The 17,153-nt window shown below is 45.5% G+C and overlaps 1 protein-coding gene across 1 annotated transcript in view; it reads left to right on the top strand.

Moving 5' to 3' along the window:
- Positions 1-17,153, top strand: part of LOC148143160 (uncharacterized) — a 223,379-nt gene that overhangs the window by 10,392 nt on the left and 195,834 nt on the right. Inside the window, 3 exon segments of the mRNA XM_087975782.1 lie at positions 4,262-4,352; positions 11,148-12,544; positions 16,900-16,905. Of these exon segments, the coding sequence (XP_087831908.1) occupies positions 11,523-12,544; positions 16,900-16,905 (1,028 nt within the window). The 5' untranslated portion in view covers positions 4,262-4,352; positions 11,148-11,522.

The raw sequence follows: 17,153 nt of genomic DNA, 5'->3' as shown, positions 1-17,153 counted from the left end.
CTTGTTTTAGCGTTTTACGTCGGTATACTCAGATCTACTTATGATCTGTTCAATGCTGGTGCAAGCTCGACAGGCTAAATGCCCTATTCCTGCTCCCAATTTGCACACTCCTAGTCCAGAACAGCAAGAGACCATAAAACACAGGAGCAGAAATTAGGCCTCTGAGCCCATCAGGGGTGCTGCACTATTAAGTTCTGGCTGATAAGTTTCTCAATCCCATTCTCACACTTTCTCCCTGTAACCCTCCATCCCCTTGATACTCAAGAACCTATCTATCTCCATCTTAAATCTACTCAGTGACCTGGCCTCCACAGCCTTCTGTAGCAATGAATTCCACATATTCACCACTCACCGGCTGAAAATGTTTCGCCTTATCTTTGTTCTAAAAGATATTCCTTTTACTCTGATGCTGTGCCCTCGGGTCCTAGACTCTCCTACCAATAGGAACATCTTCCCCATGTGCACTTTGTCCAGGCCATTCAGAATTCTGTCTGTTTCAATTAGATCTCCACTTCCCCCGAGTGTGGGTCTGTTAATCAGCATGAACCACACCCTTCAGGATGAGTTACAGCAGGAATTAGGTTCAGCAAAGTCAGAACGGGGGGAGTGTGTGGGGGATGGAGATTCTCAGCTTTTAGGGGATGAGAGAGGAAATAAAGTTCAATATAAATTAGAATTGATCGGATGGGCTGATGGGCCGAGGAATGGCAACATGAATTTAATTTAGATAAATGTGAGGTGTTACATTTTGAAAGGCAAATCAGGGCACGACTTACATAGTTAATGGGGAGTGTTGCTAAACAGTGTCCTTGCAGGTTCATAATTCCTTGAAAGTGGAATTGCAGGGAGACAGGATTGTGAAGAAGGCATTTGGTACGCTTTCCTTTATTGGTCAGAGCATTGAGTACAGGGGTTGGGAGGTCATGTTAGGCCACTTTTGGAAAACTGTGTGCAATTCCAGTTGCCCTCCTCTAGAAGAACGTTGTGAAACTTAAAAGGGTTCAGAAAAGATTTACAAAGATGTAGACAGAGTTGGAGGGTTTGAGCGATAGGAAGATGCTGAATACGCCAGGGATAATTTCCCTGTAGCATTAGAGGCTGATGGGTGACCTTACAGAAGTTTATAAGGGGTATGGATAGGTTGGATAGACAAAATCCTTTCCCCATGGTAGGCAACTTCAAACCTAGAGGGCATAGAATTCACGTGAAAGGGGAAAGATTTAAAACGGACCTGAGGGGCAACTTTTTCACACAGAGGGTAGTGCATGTTTGGAATGAGCTGCCAGAGGAAATGGTGGAGGCTGCTACAATTACAACATTTAAAAGGCATCTGGATGGGTATGTGAATAAGAAGGATTTAGAGGGATACAGGCCAAATGCTGGCAAATGGGATTAGATGAGTTTAGGATATCTGGTCGGCATGGATGAGTTGGACCGAAGGCTCTGTTTCTGTGTTGTATGACTTTAATCATCTTGTGTGAAAGCAGAAGTGTTGTTGTGAAGATTGGACTTTCAGAGCAGCTTTCAAAGATGTTTTGCCTTTACTGGAAGCAGAAGAAGTGACAATGAAATATTTCATTGGTGAGACAGCAACTGAGTACGTGAGTACGTCTAGGATTTTGGTGGAAAGTAGGAATTCATTGCACTGTGGGGGTAAAGTGCTTTAAGGCTTACCAGCAGTAAGGACAGTGTGCTGATTGGGGTGCCCAGTGAAGGGTTAGGTGGAATTTTGAGTTAAACTGCTCATTTCTGCCAGCCTCCAACATTGTATTTCCAATGTTGTCCATCAGGAGGACGGTGAATCAGTAACTGGTATTGTTAGAAGCCTTACGATTTTCAGTACTGCAGGAATGGCATTGTTTCATCAGCATTGTAAACGTTACTGGCAGCAGAGGGAGGTGTGGGCTGTATTTACTAGAAACAATTAAGCATTTAGATAACGTACATACGAGAGGGCAGGGTGGGATTTGTCTTTCGATTTGCAGAAGTTGGGAGATTCTGGGAGCTGTGATCTGAGGCAAACACAACTGCGGTAAATCATAGAAGCCCTACAGTGTGGAAGCTGGCTATTCAGCCCATCAAGTCCATTCTGACCCCTCCGAAGACCATCCTGCTCATACACCCCTCGCGCCCCTTAGGGAATCAAGAGTTTGAGATAACACAAGTAAGAAGAGCTGAGATGATGGATAGATCAGCCACGATCTTAATAAATGGTGAAGCAGGCTCAACAGGCCAAACGGCCTACTCCTACTTCTATTACTATGAAACAATAACCCTGCATTTCCCATTGGCTAACCCACCTAACCTGTACATCCCTGGGCACTATGGGCAATTTAGCATGGCCAATCCAAATCAAGGTTGGTAAGCAATGTAGTGATGTGGAAAATGGACGTCAGAGAAAAATAGAAAGGAACAAGGAGAATAAACGTACCAGCAATTAATACTGGATTCAAAAGATTACAAACAATAAAACTAAAAGCTCAGTATCTGAATTTGTGCTTGTTATGAAGGGGTAGAGGTACTGTACCTTGAAGGGGTAGAGGTACTGTACCTTGAAGGGAGTTAAAAAGCTGAGCAGAACAAAGTGTTCTAAACAAGATGAGAATGTAATATTTGGTCAACACAAATAGAGCAACTGGGTTGCCATGAGGCACAAACAAATTCAAATTTGGCCAATCAGTTTAAATTTTGCCCCAAAATACCAAAGTCCAATCAAGTTTGAATTATGTATTTTGATAATATTGATACCAATAAAATGATCCGATGTTTTGGATTATAAAACCAGGCATTTTTGTGAGTTTTAATACTCTGTGTTGGACATAAAGAGTAAAGTTGTTAATTCTTACTTTAAATATTTACCTCTGGGATAGTACTTTGCCTCTCAAACTTTTACATATTACTGCGTGGGGTGAATCATTTCTGTGTTTCTGGTTTAATTTAGCAGAGGGGGTTACTCTGTCGTAATAGCGCTGCAACGTAACAAAAGTGAATGAATTGACTGCACACATTGAAGAGAATAATTATGATCTGGGACTCCTTACAGAGACATAGCTTCAGGATGACAAGGATTGGATCCTAAATATTGAGGGGAGATGTGGCATTCAAGTCGAATGAGAAGCTAGGTAAAGGTAGCGGGTTGACACTGCTAATCAAAGCACTGATCACAAGGTAGTCTGGTGTCAGCTCGGATTTCAGGTCCTGGTTTCTTTGTCCTCTATTGATCTCCCTGTTCCCACACAGTTGTTGTCCGTTCTCAGCTCTGCTTCATTTCTGCTGAAGCTTTAACCTCCTTTGACACCTTCCGGAACAATAAAAGTCAATCAAAGTCCAGCCCACAATCTCCCAGCCTGTCAACCATCCAGACACAGAGTATCATACCAGAAAATATAACAAAAAAGGCGAAAAGTTAGAATTAAATAGGTGCTTGTGTCTGTTCATTGGCAAGTAACCTCGAAATAGGGGTCTGCCAGGATTCTTATAGTGCCCTAATTGAAAAATTGTCTCTCCTTTACATCTAAGTATTAGTACCCAGCTACGATTTATAACAATATTTACATCAACAGAAATAAAGCATCTGTTATGCAATAGACATAGAGATATACAGTATGGAACTAGACTTTTACTCTCCCTCGTGCACACACCGAGGTCTATGGGGTGAATTTGTATTTGCAGATACCATCTATTTTACTCAAAAAATGCACAATCTGCAGGCAGATAATACATGGAATATTTTATAAATTCCACTTTGGAAATAGAACTAGTCTGACTCAAAAACTGGGATGCAGACAGACTCTGGCCTCACACGTTTAATGCATTGTCTGAGCTAAGTTGTAATCTTTTCTTATAAAACCTTGTTATCTTGAGTAGGTGTCTTATAAGAAGTTCTGGGGTTTACATATTAATGACACCAGCAACTCATTCTAAAGATGAAAGACTTTACAATCCAGGCTTCTTCAATATATCATCTCAGTGGCATGACTCTGTAATGTTTTGCTGTAGACTCAGTGTCTTATGATCTTAGACTCCACAACCACCTGATGAAGGAGCAGTGCTACGAAAGCTAGTGCTTCCAAATAAACCTGTTGGACTGGCGTCATGTGATTTTTAGCTTTGCCCAGGTTAGGGTGGATTGGCCCTGCTAAATTACCCATGGTGCTCAGGGTTTTGCAGGTATGGGAGAATTGTTAGAAGCGATTTGATTCCATCTTCTCGTGACTGTCTGTGTGAACTTTGGTATGTTCTCCCCCTTCTGTCTGCGCAGGTTACCTCTGGGTGCTCCGGTTTCCTTCCACAGTCCAAGGATCTGCAGTTTTGGATGGATCGGCTGTGCTAAAGTGTCCAGGGATGTGCAGGTTAGAGTGGGTTAGCCATGGGGAACTGCAGGGCTGTTGGGTAAGTGGATGAGTCTGGGTGGGATGCTGTGTGGAAGGTCGGTGTGAATTTGATAGGTGAAATGGCGTGCAGGGATTACATAATTCTTCTCCTTTAGCCATATGTGGATTGAGAAATGACCTGCTGTGGGAGGAGTAGGCTCCAGTTCATGGGACACTGCCCCAGTCCTGGGGAAGGTGGGAATTGTGCTGTCTCTCTCCCCACCCACTGCCCCCATCCATTCTCTCTCACCCCGCAACTCTCTGCCCCCCATTTTCTCTCTTTCCCCCTCATTCTCTTCCTCCACCCTTTGACCCCCGAGTCTTTCCTTTCCGCCCCCACCACCCTCTGTTCCCCCCAGTCTCTCAATGGCCCCCACACTCTGTCACCCTGTCCATTCTGTCTCTCTTCCAACTCCCACTGAACTTTCTCATGCCTCAAGCTCTCTTTGATCGCTGTATCAAGCTCTTAGAAGAGAGAGAGAGAGAGAATGGTTGATGATGAAACTGCCTGGGAGATGGGGGTGCACGAGAAATGGCTGATCTTTCAAATTGAGAATAGCTAAAATAATATATTCAGAAATAGCAGTAAAGTTTGAACGCATGTTCAATTTTATATTAAGACAAAGCTGCAGCCATCTTTCTCAAACTTGCTTTGAACTATGTGCAGTTGAGGACAGGCTGTTCGGGGTGAATGAGGCTTTTGCTCGAAATGGCGCGGCTCTGTGGCGCAATGGAAAGCACGTTGGACTTCTACATCTCTGTTCAGGTTGCGATTCAAAGGTTGTGGGTTCGGATCCCATCAGGGTCGTGTTACCAGTGGGCGGCACGGTGGCACAGTGGTTAGCACTGCTGCCTCACAGCGCCAGAGACCCGGGTTCAATTCCCGACTCAGGCGACTGTGTGGAGTTTGCACATTCTCCCCGTGTCTGCGTGGGTTTCCTCCGGGTGCTCCGGTTTCCTCCCACAGTCCAAAAGATGTGCGGGTCAGGTGAATTGGCCATGCTAAATTGCCCATAGTGTTAGGTTAAAGGGGTAAATGTATGGGTGGGTTGCGCTTCGGCGGGTCGGTGTGGACTTGTTGGGCTGAAGGGCCTGTTTCCACACTGTAAGTAATCTAATCTAATCTAATGTCAATTTTCCCGAAATGTCAATTTTCCTGCTCCTCGGATGTTGCCTGACCTGCTGTGCTTTTCCAGCACCACATTCTTGATCTAATCTCCAGCATCTGCAGTACTCACTTTCTCCTGTTAGGGGTGAATGGCCGAACCCTAGTCTTGAAAAATTGGTTCTGTTAGAAGGTGTAGAGGTGTATTCTACCTTCAAGAGAGTTGAAAAGCGAGCAGAACCACCTGACATAGCACCAAACGTTCTGAACAAGGTAACAATTTAACATTTGGTCGAACAGCTCAGTAGCTGGGTTGCCTGGAGACAAAAACATACTCAATTTTGGCCAATCGATTTAAATCTTGCCCCAAAATACTGAATTCCAATCAAGTTTGAATTTAGTATTTTGAGAATATTGGTTAGCACTGCTGCCTCACACCACCAGGGTCGATTCCAGCCTTGGGTGACTGACTGTGTGGAGTTTGCACATTCTCCCCGTGTCTGCTTGGGTTTGCTCTGGGTGCTCCAGTTTCCTCCCACAGTCCAAAGATGTGCAGGTCAGGTGAAGTGACTATGCTATATTGCCCGTAGTGTTAGGTGCATTCGTCAGAGGGAAATGGATCTGGGTGGGTTACTGTTTGGAGTGTCAGTGTGGACTAGTTGGACCGAAGGGCCTGGTTTCGCACTGTAGGGAATTTAATCCAATCTAATATTAACACCAATGAAACGATTTGATGCTTTGGAGTACAAAATCAAAACAAAAAGTTGAACAGTTACAGGAGAACTGCCAAAAGACCAACAAATGTAGGCTGCTAGTGAGAACTCCTGAGAGGTACCTGTCCAGAGGAGTCTGCACAGAGAAAAAACATCGACACCGACCTGGAGAGCAAATCTACAGAGGAAGATACAAAGAGAAGATTTAACAGCTGGCTGGTTTTGAAGTTTGAATCTTTCGGTAAATCTTAATTAGGGGTTTTTATTGGACTGGTATCGTATAGGGGAAGGTAGAAGATAGGTTAGAGACAGGAGTTGTAAATAGTTGTTAATTAATTATTCTCCGTTAGACTTTAATAAATAAAGTTGTTAATTTTTACTTTAAATACTGACCTTTGGGAATAGTTTCTTGGTTCTTGAATTTTCACAGATTACTGCATGGGTTAAACCTTCTCTATGTTGCTGGTTTAAATTAGGTGGGGGAGGTTGCACACAATGTTTTAAAATTTGAGGGCTTTCGTCCGAGATTTGAACTGGTTTAGACAGATTTGAATAGATTTGGCGGTACGAAAAATCCCAGCAGATTTAAACACTTGCGAGTTAGTGTCCTAGATCATTAAATAAAACTTTAAATAGTGACTTTTAGAAACAGTTCCTTACCTCTTGAATTTTCACATTACCACATGGGGTAAATCTTTTTTGGGTTTAAATTAGTTGGGGGGGGGGGGTGCAGTCCGTGTCATAACAATTCTGACTATATAGAAACAGTAGTGGAGTGTGGAAACAAACTGTTTGTTCCATGCCAATCGGATATCCTAAATTAATCTAGGCCCATTTGCCAGCTCCTGGCCCATATCCCTCCAAACCTTCCTGTTCATATACCCATCCAGATGCCTTTTGAATATTGTAATTGTACCAGCCTCCACCACTTCCTCTGGGAGCTCATTCAATCCATGCACCACCCGCTGTGTAAAATAGTTGCCCTTTAGGTCCCTTTTAGTCCTTTCCCCCCTCACCCTCATATAAATCAATTGCTGCTTTTTCTGAACAGGCTCAGTGGCTGGCATTGCTGCCTTATAGCGCTGGGGACCCAGGTTTGATCCCAGTCTCGGGCAACTGTCTGAGTGGAGTTTGCACCTTCTCCCCATGTCTGCGTGGGATTCCTTTGGTGCTCCGGTTTCTCCCCACAATCCAAAGATGTGCAGGTTTGGAGAGGGCACTTGTGGGGAATTAACTTTCACACTTTTTTTCTACTCCTTAGGTCCCTTTTAAATCTTTCCCCTCTCACCCTCAACCTATGCCCTCCAGTTTGGGAGTCCCCTACCCTGAGGAAAAGATGAGTCGTCAAATAAAATGTGGAGCTGCAGGATAAATATAAAATGTCGCTCCAGCCTTTCTTGTCTCCGAGTGTCATTTGGGCACAAAACCTGTCGGTAACACCAGCAACGTCACAGAGCATCTTGCGCATGCTCCTCGGTGACAACACACTACGCATGTTCGCCGGTGTCAGCAAAACCTGCGCGTGCTCCTGGTTGTCCGCGGAAACTGCGCGTGATCTTCTTTTGTTGGGCCAATAGGAAGCCCTGGAGGACCGGAAGGAGCGTGGTCCGCCTAATCAGAGACACCCCTATTGTGTGTGTCTCTCTCTCAATCTCAATTTATGGAGGGGAGAGATTCTGGAAAAGTTGGGCCAGGTCTGTGTCTCAGTTGGCAAACTCATGGAAAATGCAGTACCATGATGTGAAGTGATAGCATTCCCTGTGGGCGGGGAAGCAGAAAGGAGATGCATTGTTTAAATGGTGATATATTGGGATGTGGAGAAAGTGAGGACTGCAAATGTTGGAGATCAGAGTCAAAAAGTGTGGTGCTCGAAAAGCACAGCAGATGAGGCAGCATCCGAGGAGCAGGAGAGTCAGCGTTACAGGCACGAGCCCTTCATCAGGAATGTGTATAAAGGGGCCTCAGCGTCCTTCCATACCAGTTAATGCCAGTTGTGAGGTAGGTGCAGCAAGCAATGAACAAAGCAGGTGTTATCTTAGCAAGAGGAATTGAGATCAGAAGTGGGGATGTCTTCCTGCAGTTATGGGATCATTGAATATATTCAAGGCTGAGTTCATCTGATTTTGATTAGATTAGATTACATTACAGTGTGGAAACAGGCCCTTCGGCCCAACAAGTCCACACCGACCCGCCGAAGCGAAACCCACCCATACCCCTACATTTACCCCTTACCTAACACTATGGGCAATTTAGCATGGCCAATTCACCTGACCCTGCACATCTTTTGGACTGTGGGAGGAAACCGGAGCACCCGGAGGAAACCCACGCAGACACGGGGAGAACGTGCAAACTCCACACAGTCAGTCGCCTGAGGCGGGAATTGAACCCGGGTCTCTGGCGCTGTGAGGCAGCAGTGCTAACCACTGTGCCACCGTGCTGCCCGGAAGGAGCGTGGTCCTCCTAATCAGAGACACCCCTATTGTGTGTGTCTCTCTCTCTCAATCTCAATTTATGGAGGGGAGAGATTCTGGAAAAGTTGGGCCAGGTCTGTGTCTCAGTTGGCAAACTCATGGAAAATGAGTCTCAACAAAGGAACAACAAAGAAGTGGATGTTTATGGGGGAAGGCAAGGAAATGGTTTTCAGACCATTGCAGAACAATTACCGAGTCAAACAGCACAGAAACAGTCCCTTCAGTCCAACTACTCCATGCTATGTTCTCAAACTAATCTAATCCCACCTGCCAGTGTTTGGCCTATATCCCTCAGTCACAAAGCTGGTCCTTTTTACTAAAAGCTGGTCCTTCTTCTCAAGGATGCTGTGTCCTTGGTTTTTTATCAGAGGGGTGGTAAAAAAACCTGGGCTCCGAAGTGACTGGTTTAGTACCGAGATGAAAAACAGTATTGGGAGGCATTTTTGGTTATATGTGAACAGATGAGACTTGAGGCCAAAGCTTTTATGTTTTAGAAGTGACCTGTACAATGAAAGGGGAGTGGTCAGTCCTGAAAGCTGAAGTCTCGTTTGGGTGAGTTAAGCAGTGGGCTGTCTGGAGAAAGGCTGCTAACACTGTCTCCTTCTGCCCTTCTAACTTCAACTGTAAGCCTCTGTTTCAGTTTTACTTTATTTAAGGGGTTTGTTTTTTTTTGGTACTGTTGTGTTCAAGCATTGTGAAGAGTGTTAAGAGTTTCTCCACAGCTTGTACTGTACTTAATAAAGTTTGGTTGTTCACAGAAGTTGGAGTATTGCAGTGTAAGAAGCTCAAGCAAAAGAACTTAACAAAGGAACCTAAGGGATAAGTCTTTCATGCAGAAAGTGGCATGTTTAAGGAAAGAGCTGTCAGAGGAAGTGGTGGGTGCTGGTACAATTATGACATTAAAAGGCATCTGGATGGGTATACGATTAGGAAGGGTTTAGACGATATGGGCCAAATGCTGGCAAATTGGCCGAGATTAGGTTAGGTTATCTCGTTGGCACGCATGAATTAGACCGAAGGGTCTGTTTCTGTGCTATCACTCTGGCTTGCCACTAACATTTGCCACATCTATATGTACAGTTTCTGTCTGGTGTCAGTGTCAATGCCTTGATATCTCATTCTTAACTGGACTGGCAGTGCTTGGAATAGAATGCGGCAAAATGAGGGCAATTCACATAAAACATCCCCTTATGCACCGATAGTGGGAGCATGGGGATTCCAACCGGGGTTTACAGATGCCACTTTTAAACTCTGGAGATCCAGGGGTATCTCATGTTGAGGGGATCTATTTAAAGATGGGGTCCTGATGTCTTTTGAACAGCTGCGTCAGAAATTCGGATTACCTAATGGAGACCTCTTTCGATACTTCCAAATTCGAGATTATATACAGAAGAAGACCACGTTATCAGATAGTCTTTATAAATCAGATAGAGAATGTAGTGTCCTACGACCAGTGGGGGTATTTTCCGTCAGTACTATTTATCATTTACTACATGATAAAGTATCGGGAGATATGTATAATCTGCTTAAAACATGAGATCAGGATTTGGGACTAGAAATCTATAGAAACGTGGAATGATATTTGGGAAAATGCTAGAAGAATTACTATCTGTAACAGAACCCAGGCTATCCAGCTGAAGATACTTCATAGGGCCCATATAGCACCGGTTCGATTGGCAAAATTTAAGACAGGAGCATCTCCAATGTGTCCTAAATGCAAAATAGAAGTGGGCACTCATGTACATTGCCTATGGACCTGTCATAAGATCCGTAGATATTGGACTAAAGTAGCAAGTACCCTGACAGAAATTTTAGGAACGGAAATTAAAGTGGACCCTGTATCTCTCCTCTTGGGCTTTTCGAACCTTCCCTCCCTGGACACGTACGGGAAGAGACTATTTTCTATTCTTTCTTTCGTGCAAGGAAAAATATTTTGGTGAACTGGGCGGCTGAGGGCCACCCTGGACTTTCAAATTGGCACAGATTAATTATGGAATGTATTCCCCTTGACTTCCTTACAAATATGGTGCACCGAAAGACCGAATTATTTTATAAAATATGGCAGCCCTTCTTGAATTACATAAATACAGATATTTCGGCTATCCTAACAAGGGCTTTTATTTAATTGAGATTACAAACCTGGCTGGTCCGGGGCCCCTCGGGGGACGAATCCCGCACGAATACGGGTTTTATTACATCTGATGTTAACACATCCCGAGCATGTAAGAGACTTAAATATACACTCTGGTTAGTTGTAGGTTAGATTAGTAGATAGTTGAGTTTTGTTTGATTTTTTTCTTTTTCGTTTTTTTTCTGTTTTTTGTTAAATTTTGGCTATTGTATATTTGAATTAATTGTATATCAATGTTTATATCTGAGAGTTTTGTTTATTTTTGTAAACTTGTTAAAATGTTAAATTTCTAATAAAAATATCGATAAAAAAAACTGGATTGGCAGTGATGACTTTTGTAATCTTTTCTTACAGACTATCTGAAGACAGAAGTTTCAAGTTAACAGATAAAGGGCTTATGTCCAAAATGTTGATTCTCCTGCTTCTCTGATGCTGCTTGCTGTGCTGCGCTTTTCCAGCGATGCAGTTTTTGACTCTGACTCTCCAGCGTCTCCAGTCCTCACTTTCACATCAATGTCTGATAGTTACTCAATCCATCAGGACCGCAACAATTTTCAACTATGATTCTGTGAGAAGGAGCAAAGCGTTCTTTTTGGTTCCAGTTTGAGTACGGTTGAAAGACCCTACTGTTGCAGCGCACTGGGTGTGGAGCCTGAAACAACTCTACTGCCTGGAAAGAAGAATTCATGGCAGGGTTGTACACGTGTGTGTGCAGCTGAAGCTTCGGCCATGGAGAAACCTGAGGAAACACGCCCTGTTGAGAAACCATGGAATTGTGGCGACTGCGGGAAGGGCTTCCATGTCCCACCTGTCCTGGCGGCTCATCAGTGCAATCACACTGGGAAGAGGCCGTTCTCCTGCCCCGAGCGGGCAAAGGGCTTTACTTGCTCCTGTGTCCTGCTGCCCCACCAGCATATACACACTGGTGAGAGGAAGTTTTACTGCTCCATGTGCGGGAAAGGATTCACTTGGGTGGACAACCTCCAGACCCACCAGCGATTCCACGCAGGGGAGAGGCTCTTCAGTTGCCACGAGTGCGGGAAAGCCTTCAGCAATTCCTCCAACCTGCTGACGCACCGGCGGGTCCACACGGGGGAGAGGCCATTCAGCTGCCCCGAATGCGGGAAGGCCTTCAGCGATTCCTCCAACCTGCTGAGGCACCGGCGGGTCGACATGGGGGTGAGGCCCTTCAGCTGCCCAGAGTGTGGGAAGGCCTTCAGCAATTCCTCCTCCCTGCTGGTCCATCAGCGGGTCCACACGGGGGAGCGGCCCTTTAGCTGCCCAGAGTGCGGGAAGGCCTTCAGCAATTCCTCCTCTCTGCTGACCCACCGGCGAATCCACACGGGGGAAAGGCCCTTCAGCTGCCCAGAGTGTGGGAAGGCCTTCAGCAAATCCTCCCACCTGCGGAGCCACCAGCGGGTCCACACGGGGGAGAGGCCCTTCAGCTGCCTAGAGTGTGGGAAGGCCTTCAGCAATTCCTCCAACCTGCTGGCCCATCAGCGGATCCACACGGGGGAGAGGCCCTTCAGCTGCCCAGAATGCGGGAAGGCCTTCAGTAAATCCTCCAACCTGCTGGCCCATCAGCGGGTCCACACGGGGGAGAGGCCCTTCAGCTGTCCAGAGTGCGGGAAGGCCTTCAGCAATTCCTCGGACCTGCTGAGACACCGGCAAATCCACATGAGGGAGAGGCCTTTCGCTTGCTCTGAGTGTGGTAAGGCCTTCAGCAATTCCTCTGACCTGCTGTCCCACCAGTGGGTCCACACCAGGGAAAAGCCATTCAGCTGCCCCGAGTGCGGGAAGGGGTTCACCCACTCCTCCAAACTGCTGGCCCATCAATGGGTCCACACTGGGGAGAGGCCGTTTGCCTGCCCTGACTGCAGGCGGAGGTTCTCATTGTCCTGCAACTTGCGGAGGCACCAGTGCATCCAACAATCAGATTCCACCAGTGACACTGCAGTGGGTCACCCCCAGGGCTGAACCTCCTGCCCATTCTGACAGTGGGTGCAGTGAGCTTTTGTGTTTTGTGCTGGACTCACCCCCACCAAGCCCACCTACATGGCTCAGGGGTGGCATGGTGACTCAGTGGTTAGTATCACTGCCTCACGATGCTGACCTGGGTTCAATTCCACCCTTGGGGAGACAGTCTGTGTGTAGCTTTCACGTTGCACGCCCCACGTCTGTATGGGTTACCTCTGAGTGCTCTGGTTTCCTTCCCCTGGTCTAAAGGTGTGCAGGTTAGGATGAAGTGGCCCATCTAAATTGTCCCATAGTGTTCAGGGATGTGTCGGTGTGGTGCATTAGTTGGGGTAAATGTAGAGGAATAGGGATAGGGGAATGGCTGGGTTACTCTGCGGAGGGCCAGTGTGGACTTGTTGGGCCAAAGGACCTGTTTCCATACTGGAGGGAATCTAATCTTTAAAAAAAAAGAATTCCTCCAAGCAATCTTGATAAAATATGCCGAGTTGGACAAAGTATCCCATCAAGTTTGAGTTGAAGAAGTCTGAAGTCACACGACACCATGTTATAGTGCAACAAGTTTATTTGAAATCACAAGCTTTAGGAGCATTGCTCTTTCATGAGTACTGCCCCCTCATCACTTCATCTGGTGCCATGTGACTTCTGACCTTGTCCACCCCAATTCAACACCAGCACCTCCGCATCAGAGTTGACGAATGAGATTGGATTTTATTCGGCCTGATTGTGAGATGTTCCATTTGGAAACTCAAAACTGTCTGACCAACAAAGAGATGCAAATCATAGAGTCCTACAGCAGGAGACAGGCCCTTCGGCCCAACATGGTCCACACCGACCAAACTGTCCATCAACACTAAGCCCATTTCCCTGCACTTGGCCCATTTCCTTCCATACCTTTCCTATCCACGTATTTGCCCCAATGCCTTTTAAATGTTGTTAATGTACCCACCTCAACCACTTCCGCTGGCATCTCATTCCATATGTGTACCACCGTCTGCGTGAAAAGAAACGTTGCCCCTCACATTTCCTTTTATTCTTTTTCCTCTAACTTTAAACTGATGCCCTCTAGCCCTCACTTCCCCAACCCCGGGATAAAAGTCTGAGTGCATTCACCCTCTCACGATCTCTTCATTTCTCGAAGGGCCTCTCTCAGACTCTTAATGCTCTAAATAAAAATATCTTAGCTTGTCCAACCTCTCCCTTTTACACAGACCCTTGAATCCTGGTAACATCCTTGTATATGTCTTCAGCATGCTTCCAAGTTTAATAACATATTTGTTATAGACACTGCCCTGTCTACCTATTTTGTTGGAAATATAGGACCTAATCCAAACTGGGTAATCTGGCTGATGGGGCAGGAAACCACTTCCTTTCTTGAGAGACAAGTCTCCTGGAGAGAACTGGCTGGCTGACTGATCTACTGACCCTCAGTGTCCCACTGCCCTCAGTTATCTGGAGGGGTGTCCACACATTTGCCTAAGGTGGTGCTTGAAACCTTTATCATCTTTGGGATGGATCCTCATTCATTCCGTGCTATGGAGTCATGCAGCCTGGAAACAGACCCTTCAGACCAACCAGTCCATGATCCCCAACTAAACTAGTGCCACCCATCTGCTCCTGGCCTGTATCCAGTATGTTAATACTTTTGTTCATTTGTTCACCGTGAGAGCTGGATAAATAAATTGCTGATTGTTGATTTTAAAGTGTTGGGGATTTATTCTTATCACTAGAGCAGGTTACACCACTTTTCATGCTAATTTTACAGATTATTGGGCAACACGCTCCTCTGGGTGTTTTTCTTTGAGATAGGTGTGGCTGTCAGCCTTTGCTTTATAAAAGTATTGACGTAATGTAGTGCTGAATGCAATAGAGTCAACATGAATCCCAGCCTCTCACTGTGGTTGTGGGTGAATCGTCTTAATTTGGCTCTTAACTCAGAAACTGCACACAATTAACTGCTGAAACAATGATTAACACTTTATTGTATGGAGCAACCAAAAATAAAACTCCTCAAGTTTTCATTGGAGAAAAGAAGGTTTAGGGGTGACTTGATAGAGGTGTACAAGATGATTAGAGGTTTAGATAGGGTTGACCATGAGAACCTTTTTCCACGTATGGAGTCAGCTATTACAAGGGGGCATAGCTTTAAATTAAGGGGTGGTCGGTATAGGACAGATGTTAGGGGTAGATTCTTTACTCAGCGAGTAGCGAGTTCATGGAATGCCCTGCCAGTAGCAATGGTGGACGCTCCCTCTTTATGGGCATTTAAGCAGGCATTGGATAGGCATATGGAGGATAGTGGGTTAGTGTGGGTTAGTGTAGGTTAGGTGGGCTTGGATCGGCACAACATCGAGGGTCAAAGGGCCTGTACTGCGCTGTATTCTTCGATGTAACCAAGTTCAACCTCACTCACAACTTGGCTATCACCCAATTGATGGCAGAATTTAACTGAGTTTCCCCCAACAGTATCTGTCTCTGGAAGTGTCCAGGGATTCAGTGCAGCATTCTTCTTCCAAGTACTGCTGCTACATCATTCTGGTGGAGATTCCTCGCTTTCAAATCTGTGATGTGATGCTTCTTTAGATTCTAACACCACCTCCCCATACTTCTGGAGATCTCCGGTCTGTAGCTTACCTTCTTATCCTCGAGGTTTAGTGGTTTGTTTGATACAGCGTTTCCTGCAAAAAAACCCTTTACGTCAGGGCCTTGCTTCCACAGACAAACTTAATTGTCCTTTTATCATGAGCTTATTAAACACTTCGCTCATCTGTCCCAGGAAACATCTTGTTGTTTTGCGTCCTTCTTCCCAGGGATGGTTAACTACCAGAAATTAGGCCATTCAGCCTATTGAGTCTGCTCCACTATTCAATCGTGGCTGATACGTTTCTCAACCCAATTCTCCCTGTAACCCTTGATACTTAAGAATGATTGAGTCTGCTCCACCATTCAATGGGCTGAATGGCCTAATTTCTGCCTCCTGATGTAGCAGTTTCTCAGTGGCCCTTTTGTTTCTTGGTCCAGAAAGAGTTCCTGCTGATTCAGGGAGTTGCAAAGTTCTGCAGTTTACAGGACCACACCACATTCCCCTCTGCCTCCTCCTGAGATACTGGCAATTCCAAAGATCCCTTGGTATCCCTGAAAACAATCGAGGTGTCTGGAAATCTCTGCTGCTACTCTGGAACAGAAGGATTATGGGGAGAAAATTCAGAAATCTGATGTGAAAAGGGACTATGGAGTTCTACTCCAGGATTCTCTCCAAGGTAAACTTACAGGTTGAGTCAGTAGTTGGGGAGGCAAATGCAATGATGGCATTTATTTTGATCAGACTTGAATATAAATGCAGGGATGTACTTCTGAGGCTCTGTAAGGCTCCGGTCAGCCCACAATTAGAGTACTGTATGTAGATTTGGGCCCCGTATCTCAGGAAGGATGTACTGGCCCTAGAACATGTTCAGAGGAGGTTCACAAGAATGGTCCAGGAATGAAAAATTTAACATATGAAGAACATTAGAGGACTCTAGGTTTATACTTCATGGAGTTCAGAAGGATGAGAGGGGATCTAATTGAAACCTACAAAATAATGAACGGTGTGGATGTTGGGAAGGTGTTTCCATTGGTAGGACAGACTAGAACCTGAGGGCTCAGCCTTCGCGTCAAGGGAAGACCCTTTAGAACAGAGGGAAGAGAGGCTCCTTCAGCCAGAGTGTGGTGAGTCTATGGAATTCACTGCCACAAGGCTGCGGAGGCCAGGTTACTGAATATATTTAAGACGGAGATAGATAGGTTCGTGAGGATCAAGGGTTAAGGGAGAGAATGGGGTTGAGAAACTTATCAGCCATAATTGAATGGCGAAGCAGACTCAATGGGCTGAATGGCCTAATTTCTGCTGCTATGGTCTTATGATATGCTGATGTGTGGAGGGATGAGAAGGGGGGAAAAAGAGATGAAGAGAGAAAGACAGTTAAGGTGAAGCTCGATAGAGATGAAGGAAATATAAGAATTGTATTATAAATGGCAGAACACATAGGAGCACTGGCATACAGAGAGATCTGGGCATATAGATCCGTGGAAGTGGTAATGCAGGTGGGCACGGTGGTCAAGAAAGCACACAGCACACTTCCTTGAGTGTAAGAGTTACGTTACAGCTGTTTATTATGGCCACATTCAGAATATAGTGTGCAGTTCTGGTCACGGTGCTACTGGAAGGATGTGGGTGCTCTGGTAGAGGGTACAGGCAAGGTTCACCAGGACATTGCCTAGTCTGGAGGGCTCTCGTTATGAGCAGAGGAGGCATAAACCTGGATTATTTTCTTTGGAAAAACAGAGGCTGAGAGGAGACCTCGACAAAATGCTGAGATACACAGATTGGCTGGACAGGGGTGGCAG

Source organism: Chiloscyllium plagiosum, unplaced genomic scaffold (genome assembly GCF_037043375.1).
Source record: "Chiloscyllium plagiosum isolate Xiang-an unplaced genomic scaffold, Cpla_swu_hap1 HiC_scaffold_27, whole genome shotgun sequence".
NCBI classification, from domain to species: Eukaryota; Metazoa; Chordata; class Chondrichthyes; order Orectolobiformes; family Hemiscylliidae; genus Chiloscyllium; species Chiloscyllium plagiosum.
Note: the sequence above shows the minus strand (reverse complement) of the source record. Positions and strands in the feature narration are given on the sequence as shown.